The sequence below is a fragment of the Equus asinus genome, chromosome 12, assembly GCF_041296235.1.
Source record: "Equus asinus isolate D_3611 breed Donkey chromosome 12, EquAss-T2T_v2, whole genome shotgun sequence".
In the NCBI taxonomy this organism is placed as follows: Eukaryota; Metazoa; Chordata; class Mammalia; order Perissodactyla; family Equidae; genus Equus; species Equus asinus.
The window spans coordinates 46,630,862-46,639,293 of NC_091801.1; the positions used below are offsets into that span (position 1 = coordinate 46,630,862).

General features: G+C 37.9%; 1 protein-coding gene across 2 annotated transcripts in view; it reads left to right on the forward strand.

Annotated features, from left to right (window-relative positions):
* Positions 1–5,365, forward strand: part of ERICH5 (glutamate rich 5) — a 31,434-nt gene extending 26,069 nt beyond the window's left edge. For both annotated transcript variants that reach the window (XM_044743934.2, XM_014847776.3), the window contains exons 2-3: positions 1,008–2,033; positions 3,798–5,365. In XM_044743934.2, the coding sequence (XP_044599869.1) occupies positions 1,008–2,033; positions 3,798–3,907 (1,136 nt within the window). In that variant the 3' untranslated portion in view covers positions 3,908–5,365. The remainder of the gene's footprint in view (positions 1–1,007; positions 2,034–3,797) is intronic.
* Positions 5,366–8,432: the final 3,067 nt, after the last annotated feature.

Here is an 8,432-nt window from a genome sequence, read left to right on the forward strand (position 1 = left end):
CTTTATCTAATGGGGCTTATCTGCCCTTTTCCTTTCACTGAGGGCCATCTGCTTTATTTATTTATTTATTTATTTATTATTGAGGTAACATTGGTTTATAGCATTACATAAATTTCAGGTGTGCATTGTTATATTTCGATTTTTGTGTGGATTACATCATGTTCACAACCCATAGACTAATTACCATCCATCACCTCACATGTGAGCCTAATCAGCCCTTTTGCCCTCCTCCCTCCCCCCTTCCTCTCTGGTAACCATCAGTCCAATCTCTGTCTCTATGTGTTTGTTTGTTGTTGTTTTCATCTACTATTTATGAGTGAGATCATACAGTATTTGACTTTTTTCCTCTGGCTTATTTCACTTAGCCTAATACCCTCAAGGTCCATCCATGCTGTCGCAAATGGCAAGATTTCATCTTTTTTATGGCTGAGTAATATTCCATTGTGTATATATACCATATGTTTATCCATTTGTCCCTTGATGGGCACCTACGTTGCTTCGAAGTCTTGGCTATTGTGCATAATGCTGCAGTGAACATAGGGGTACATACAAGGGCCATCAGCTTTAGAAGGAAAGAAAGACCTCTCAAGCAGTCCAAGGACCACACACTGTGAAATCTTCTACTAGTCTAAGGAGGAGAAAGAGAGGGACAGAGAAAAGAACTTGAGAAAACAAATGTGCTAAATTAGAATATGGGACAGGGGCCCTGAGAAGGTGCACAAGGAGAAAACAGGAAAAAAACTGTGGTTTTGGAGGACCTTAATGTTTAAGATGAGCTGTGTGAGCTGAAGACAGTGAGAGATTTGACTTAGAGAGTGTTAGGGTCATGGTATGGCCTTTCTGTACTCAATTGTATGCAGAACTGTCTTGAACTGTTAAATCTACTTCTGATAGCAATACACTTTCTCAAGATAGAAACTAAACAACAATTTGTATTTTTTCTTTTCTTTTTATTTTTCAAATGAACGATCAAAAAGTAACTTCAAATATGTATTTTTCCACCACAGAAGAAAGTGAGTCCTGCCTTGCCCAACCAAAAGCACACACACTGGGAAGAGAGCCTACTTTTTATAGCGAAGTACAAAAGGAAAGCCTTCCTCCATTACAAAAGCTGAAGATTTCAGCAGTGTCTACAGCGAACGGTGTTAAATTCCTCCATGGAGAGCCCCTGGCAAAGGATGCTGCAGACCAACCCGGATCCACAGAGAAGACTCAGCCTCTAGAGGGACCCAAGGAGTCTGAGCCACCTCAGCCAGGTGGCAAAGATGATACTTCAGGAGTAGAAGAAAAGAAGAAAAATGTGGAAGTACTAACAGAAGCTCAGGCTTTAAAAGGAAATGCTGAGCCTGAACCTTTAGGAGCAGAAGCCAATCATCAGCCTTTGAGGGAAGCAGGAGAGAGGGACTCTCCTGGAGCAATGGGAGGTACTGAGGATCCACAGACTGCTGGACAGATGACACCTCTAGGAACAGCTGAGAAAACTCCGCCTCCGGAAGCAGTGAGAGAGCCACAACCTCAAGAAGCAAAGGGAAAGGATGAACAGTTCCAACTCCCAGAAGCAGTTCCTAAGGAGACTGAATCTCCAGGAATTTTGGAAAGATGTCAGCTTGTGGAAACAGCTGAAGAGCAGCAACCTCAAGAAACATTGGGAAAAGACGAGCAGTCTCAACTTCTAGAAACAATTCCCAGAAAGAATGAATCTCAGGAAGTATTGAACAGAAGTCAGCTTGTGAAAAGAGTGGAAGAGCAGCAACTTCAAGAAACACTGGGAAAAGATGAGCAGTCCCGACTTCTAGAAACAATTCCCACAGAGAATGAAACGCCAGAAGTATTGGACAGAAGTCAGCTTATGGAAAGAGTTGTAGAGAATGATTCACTCCATAAAATTCCTGAAGGTCCAGGAAACATGGAACAGATTCAATATGAAGGAATCAATAGAAGCATGGAGCATTCAGCAGGAATTCTAGAAACAGGGACAAATATGGAAATAGTCAGGAAAATTCATACTAATGAAGAGGAGCAAGACATTGAAGGTAAAAGTTATGCTGTCAAAGATTCAGAAGGGCTCCATAGATCATCTCTAGGGGTAGGGGGTGGCTGACACACAGTCATGGAAGTCTCTGTTTCAGGTGGTTGAAGTTTATTTGACCCAAACCAAAAAGGCTTCCATACCTGGGAAACAGGCGTTTGGCTTTCCAGCAAAAATTTTCTAAAGCGTAGTCTGTGTTCAAATTTTTAATCTAGAGTTTCACTGTTGAATAGATTTGACTATTGAGGGCAACATGTCAAAATTTCTGAATTTTTTCAAGTTAACTCTTCATCAGGCCCCAAGTATGATATGAGGATCCAAAGTAAATATGTTTAGTGGAGGAATTAACCTTCTGATTAAAGAATACACAAATAACAGATCTTAGAGTATAATTTTCATCTTTGCCAATCTTATCCTTAGAAAATTACTGTCTGTATGCTCCTGTCCTCTCACAGTCTTTTTATTTTTATGACAGGACTAGAGAAAATGTGTTATGTCTTGGCATATGGTGTTTTTTTTTTTTTTTTGAGGAAGATTAGCAGCCCTAAGCTAACTACTGCCAATCCTCCTCTTTTTGCTGAGGAAGACTGGCCCTGAGCTAACATCCATGCCCATCTTCCTCTACTTTTTTTATATGTGGGACGCCTACCACAGTGTGGCTTTTGCCAAGCCATGCCATGTCTGCACCGGGATCCGAACCGGCGAACCCTGGCCGCTGAGAAGCGGAATGTGCGAACTCAACCCCTACGCCACCGGGCGGCCCCTGCATATAGTGTTTTTTAAATGTACTTCACCAACGTAAAACAAGTGATATTCTTACTGTTCTTTATTTGGAGTTGTAATAAAAAAAAAATAACATGTCTTCTGAGTCATGATTTACATTTTGGTAAATTTTAGCTTCACACTATAGTATAATTTAGTGAAGCATTCATCCATCTGTTTCTTAATTCATTCATTTATTAATGCTGCAGTTTTTGAGTGCCTAATGATATGCTAGGTGCTGGGGTACAGAAGGAGTAAGAGATAGTCTCTGTTCTCAAGGGGCTCTTAGTCTGATGGGAGGAAGACAGAATGTAAACAAATTACCATCATCTACTGAGGTAAGGGCTTTAGCAAAGGTGTGTGAAAGTGCTCCGGGAATAACAACAGGGAATCAAGTAACAGCGTGTGTTTGTTAGACCAGCGTTGGTGAACTCAGCAGACTTAAGGGCCTAGGATAATGACAATGAGTAAATCGAGGGGCACATGTAATGTCGTGGGGAGCCCCGGGACCTCGGTCAACAGGAGCACAGTCCTGTCAAAACAGGCAGCTGCCTGTTGGCTCCACCCATGAGAGTGGGGGTCAATGTTGCCAAAACTGACTTCCTAGGGAAACAAATTTGTCTGTGCAATGTCCAGACTTTTCAATGTTCACAATCTTTAAATGTTTAATGATTGTTTTCTTTAAACACAATGGCCAAACAAGACAGGTTTTTGGGCACTCCTAGGCCACCTTTTGATTTAGATTTTCTATTTGTAACATATGCTACTGTCATTTCTTGTCATTCTGCATCCTGATTTCATATAAGAGAATGCCAAGACATGGAGATGTTTATTGACATCGGCCATTCAGAGGATCTGAGAGAACCAAGGCCATCACCTTTCTTGACACACCCGAGAAACTTACTGTTTAGATTCAGAGCTACCCCCATTGGAAACCAGCTATGGGGTACTTGACTGTGAATGCTAAATGAGTGTCTCTTAATGTCTCCTTTGGTTACGTTTCCAGGTGAGACAGGAGAGAAGGTGGAAACAGAGATGGAGAATGAGAAAGTTGAAGGGGCTGAAACAAAAGAAGAAGAAACAGGAGAAGCTGTGGATCTCTCAGCAACCACATAGATAGATATGGTGACGGAAGGGTAGACAGACACAGCGTATCACAATGGAGAAGACAGAAAACTGGTTGTGAAGCTTGTGGTTACAGATCTCATCTCTCAACATCTGCATGTTTTATACAAGGAGTGTGGTTATCATGTTTTTGATTACATTGCTCCATAAAACTGCTAAGGTGTAAACAGTTTTCTTAGCTACTTAGAATAGTTATACGTTTACAACTACAATAGCTGGAGCCAATAACAACTGGGGTCTATGATCATTTAAGAGTGTGTGGGTGTTCTCTTCATTGTGGCAGTGGGACCATTCAGTGTAGAAAATTAATTAGACCCTAAAAAGAAATTATAAACCTTTAGGTATAGGTGGCTGGAGAAGGCAATTAGGAAATTTTAAGGAGCTCATGATAATAGTCACACAGCTATAATTATGATGGAATAAGAATGAACAACAAAAACAGGGCAGATTATACCTAGTATTTCTTTCCTATCACAGAATTTAAAGTTGGTAGAAACCTTGGAAAGTATGTCATCTAATTACCTTCTCACCTTAAGTCTGTCTGCTACCATAGATCCTTATTTATCATGTATGTTTAATATGTTAACAAAATGCTGTTGATTTTACACTTATGTGAGGTGTTTCCATTGGTATTCTCCTATGGACTAACATTAAAGATATTTAAAGTTAATTGACTTTTAAGTATACTTTAGAGGCAGCAAACAGCAAGAATTAAAACCTAGATTTGTTGCCTATGTGGAGTCTATTCTTTGAGCCCTATTCCTTTTTCAATTACTGTGATTTAATATTAGGCTTTAGAAGTGGAAAGGAGCTAAAAAATCAAGATTTCAAAACCATTTATAGATAAAAAAAGTCACTTTTCTTGAAAGTCACTTTTCAAGAATCCTTCCAAAGTTGCCAAGGGATTTTGGTAAATGATTCTATGTGAATAATAATAATGATAGCAATCTTGCCTACCATTGAGTGCCTTGTGTTTATGAATATCAGGATAGAATTATATTCTGGAAACATTTGGTTTATTTATCTTATTTGTAAAAATATATTTTTAAGATAACTGCCCAGATGAATTAACTAGACTCCTTTACCTTAGCTTCTATATTAAAATGACCACTCAGATGACCTGTAATTGATTTCAAGACTATAGGATACAGGGAAGAATTGTCATCGTTATTCTGATTTTAATATTAGTCTATGTTTCTGACTGTAAAGAGTTGAAGCAGACAAGAGGAGTTACTTGAGTAGATGACATCACCCTTTCTGCAGAGTAAAGAAGCTGGATTGTGATTTTATTGAGAGCAAGAACTGCTTTATGTATCTTTGAATTTAGCCATTTAGCTCCTTTAATGGAACATGATAGGTGCTTGATAAATACTGGTTGAATCAATAAATGAATAATAAATACCAAGGATTCCCATTTATGTTTAATTGATTAAAAAAGAATACATTTAAAATGTGAATTTTTGTAACACTAACATTTTCATGCCAAGGCTGCTCAAGCTCGGTAACAAGCTATATATTTTGTAGTTCCAAAGACAGCAATATTTTTAGGTCAAAAAGTTACATAAATCAGAACTGATATAGCTTATCTTTCAAGCTACTTTTTGTAATACAAAGGTGTTTTTCCTGACCAAAAGGTATTTTTATACAGATATCTAGAAAGTAGAAAGTGTCAGGGCTTAGTGTAAAATGTGAATGATACCTTAAAAACTTGAATTGTAGTTTGTATCAAGCAGGGAAATAGTAGGATTCATTTAATTGAGAGGCATAAAGGTCCATTTTCAGTTGTGTGGATTATCTTTTAAAAAAATTTCTAACAAATGTTAAAGAGATCTATTCAGAACTTTTTTTTTTTTTTAAAGATTGGCACCTGGGCTAACAACTGTTGCCAATCTTTTTTTTTTTTTCTGCTTTATCTCCCCAAACCACCCCTGTACACAGTTGTATATCTTAGTTGCAGGTCCTTCTAGTTGTGGGATGTGGGACGCCACCTCAACGTGGCCTGACGAGCGGTGCCATGTCTGCACCCAGGATCCGAACCCTGGGCCGCCGTAGCGGAGCACGCGAACTTAACCACTCGGCCACGGAGCTGGTCCTTCAGAACTTATTCTTGAAAGAACAGTTCCTCAAGAAGCATTATTATATAGTTGCAGTATAGAAGTTTTCGAATTGTTTATAATCCCATTATTTTCCATTAATGACTAAAATCATTTATTCTCAGAAAATTTTGGAAATTTGTATCAATTTCTGGTACTTTCTATACTTTCAGAAAATACAATAGCTTGTTAGCGAATATAAGCATCTCATTTTTATTAAGATAATTTCGTGACCCAATTCTATATTTTCACAAATGCCAGCAATGTGAATATCATAAAGCCATTCATGTAGCCCACACACATTTGTAAGGAGAATACTCTTACCCTCTTTTTTCTCTCCCACACCAAATAGCAAGGCATGACTGTGTCTGAAAAGTTGAAAGCATTTGCTTACAAAATGTCATTTAATCTAAAACTGTGTCAGTTCCTCTCCTCCCTAGAGCTTAGAAAGTTAACAAGTGTTTGGTTATGATCTCAAGGTTTTAATTGCAGAAACAGAATCAGTGTAATTTCAGAGAGCAGCCGACAGGTGTGGAATTTCTCTTTTCAGTCCTTGTTACTATCAACAAAAGTTAGGGAACTCCCTGCATTACTAATTCATATAGAGTTTAACTGAAGGCCTGTAGCTTTTCTTGAGTAATACTGCCCAGCAAACGTATTGGGCAATATTTAAGATATTGCAAGATAACAACCATGCCATTATTCCTGTGCCTCATGAAAGAAGTCTCCAGACCGCAAAGCCAGGCCTAAGCAACTTCTGAAGGTGGAAGAAGGGCCAGTCTACATTATAGTAATCTAAATGGCCCTTTCAATTTAATAATGTGCTGCTAACGTGAGTAAACATGCTACTGCCATCCACTATTGGGGACAGAGATCTGCAAGCTTCACCAGTTTCCAGAAAAAAAGTTCCAACAAACTAGTTAGGGATACTAATTTTGTTTTGAAATCTGCCTCATTTTTTTCCTGGTAAAATATAGATAGTTCTCAAATTTCTTCCTAGTAAAATAAAAGTAACTGTAGCAAAACATCATTCATGCTGTCATATAAATCTATGAAACAAGTAATGCATGTTATATTGAATGGATTTATGCGACCCTAATTCCAAACACTTTTTAAAAAATTACTCCGTGACAGGAGAAGAGGCCTCCGTTTGCAGCAGTACTGTTGTGGAGGCGCTGTGCGTCGGGGAGGGAGTTTCAGCCCCAGCGCCTCATCAGGAAGTCACAGAGCCCTAAGGTGGTTTTTCCAGCCGTCACACTCAGAGCAGTTCCATCACCACACTCAGAGCAGTTCCATCACCACACTCAGCAGTTCCATCATCACACTCAGAGCAGTTCCATCACCACACTCAGAGCAGTTCCATCACCACACTCAGCAGTTCCATCACCACACTCAGAGCAATTCCATCACCACACTCAGAGCAGTTCCGTGTGAGGACAAACTAATAGCTGATTTCAACCAGTAGTTACTTAGTAGATCAGTATGGATTTGCTTCAAGTTTTCTAGATATCAGAGTTTTGTTTTTTGGTAAAAATAACTGCTTTTGTCTAAGTACTTGAATGTGACAGTGATTTTTTTAGGTAATAATTGCAAGGAAACATTCCTTTTTTATTAAAATCATTTTTTTAGTATGAAATGAACATGTTCATTGTAGAAACTTCAGAAAATATAAACTTTAAAAGACAAAATCTAAATATTACCCATAATTCATTCAGTCAAAAATCATGTTTATGTATATGAGGGATTGTTGTTATTTTTTCAGTCTTGCAATAACAAGTTAGCCAAAGCACAACTATTAATAGAACTTAAGTCTATTGAACCACTGAGCACAGCACTTCTGGATTTTCCTTAGCGGAAACTATTGGTGATAATAGGTTATAGAGAATGTTCCAGTAATACTTGCTATATTAGTAAATATTGATTAGTGCTGTAGAGAGAGCAACTACGCCTAATCATATCAACACTTAGCTGATCACAGTTTATGACAGATAAATTTTTGATGTCTTAGGAAAAAGCACTGAAGCTATTTTATTTGGAATTATTTTTAATGTTTTCTAATTGCTGACCAAATGGTAAAGAAAAGATTGTAAGCTCTTTAGAGGGCAGGAAAAGTGCCATGCAGGGCCCAGTACAAATTTGGCATTCTGTAAATATTTGTTGACGACAAATGCTCTTTATTCTTATATAATTATGATAATTTCCTCAGAACTTAATATAATTGGCTATAGGGGAAAATATGTGGCCAAAATTTTTATAAAATTATTTTGTACTACTGGTTCAGTATTCAATTTTGATTGAATAAATATATTATTAGCAATAATAAGGGGTTTGAAAGCTTTTCTTAGTATATTTTTAATCTGAATTTTTACTATAAAAAGATATAAAATTACTTTTGACTCGTGTCCTTCAGAAAAACACACTTC